We start from the raw sequence: 1,311 nt of genomic DNA on the forward strand, positions 1-1,311 counted from the left end.
ATTAAAATGTTCTAAAAAAATTAAGCGTTAAGCATTTGAGGATTGTATCTTTTTGTCATCCACTTTTTGGTTTCATTTTGTCGATTTTCTTTTGTTTTGCCGATATCATTGACTTATATTTGGCTTGATTTTGCATAGGAATAATTAACACTTTTGTCCTGACAGATCAAAATTATTTGACAACAATTACAATTATATTGATCATACCGCTATCTATAAAAATGCATGGCTTCCAGCTTCATTTCCCATTTCCCATTGGATTTTATGGTACCAAAATATTGAAAGAAGGCCTAAGAGCATTTTCATTGCAGCTTTATATGTGTTGGCTTTTATTGAAGATTAACGAAGTCCTCAATCTATAAATGTCATTTATTTGTTCAGTTAAGAAGTAGAGAGTGGGAGAGAATTGGATATTAATCGAAGGAAAGCTGTTGCAGTTGATGGATGATTTGTTTATGGGTTAACCGCTAAACCCTTGCACCAGCCGGCTTACCAAATGCGCTTGTCGCTCTTCCACTCCAACAGTCAGGTCCACTGGTCACAATGCTGAGCTATAAATACCACACTGGATAGTAGTGGGACAAGGACATTATCACATCTGTGCTAATTAATGTTAGCTTTAAGGATTCTGGACAATCATGTATGCTTTACACGTCAAAATGCAATGGTCATCATAGAAATTGATCAGAAGAACTTGTAGTTGCTACTCCTCATAGGTTTCAGTCAAAAAGTTAATGCCTCCCTGTTACTAAATTTGCTATCGCACTATAAGTAGAACAAAGAGTTTCACATGATACTTGTCATAACTCCTACCAAGTGTTGGACTTGTCTTGTAGGAGTAAAGCAAAAATTTCATAATTCAGTCCTTCAGGTGTCGGTCAACGTCCAAATCAAAGTTATCTTCCATTGGGTTGCAAAGCCAGATTTCGTTTGAATGCTGACACAACAAATGGATGTCTTCGAATTTCATCATTCCACAAAGAGCACAATCATGACAATACTGAAGAAGACTACTTACGTGTCATATGTCGTGGATTTCTGTTGAAGTAATTTGCAGTCAGTCAATAGTTGGAACAAGTAGGGGGATTTTACACGTTGGTTATCGAGGAGAAGAATTGGAGGTCCCTTGGAGTATTAGCGGCACCACTTTGATGTGGATGATGTGTGTGTGTATGTGTCGTAACGTTGTAGACAAAGGGGGGAGAGTTTAATTCTTTACTTGTAAATGGTAAGGGTCACAAAAACGATACGATACAGCTAATAATGATGAAAGGAAAGGAAAAGGAATCAACCAAACTGCTTGAACGTAAT

At 37.0% G+C, this 1,311-nt stretch overlaps 1 protein-coding gene across 1 annotated transcript; it reads left to right on the plus strand.

The window, feature by feature from the left end:
* Positions 1-871: 871 nt before the first annotated feature.
* On the plus strand, positions 872-1,046 carry LOAG_19081 (hypothetical protein; the record flags this gene model as incomplete). Its single annotated transcript, XM_020451737.1, has 1 exon — positions 872-1,046. A coding segment is annotated over one exon (173 nt), but the record flags the coding sequence as incomplete, so codon positions are not given.
* Between the last annotated feature and the right edge of the window lie 265 nt (positions 1,047-1,311).

This window comes from Loa loa (assembly GCF_000183805.2).
Source record: "Loa loa unplaced genomic scaffold supercont3.1331, whole genome shotgun sequence".
In the NCBI taxonomy this organism is placed as follows: domain Eukaryota; kingdom Metazoa; phylum Nematoda; class Chromadorea; order Rhabditida; family Onchocercidae; genus Loa; species Loa loa.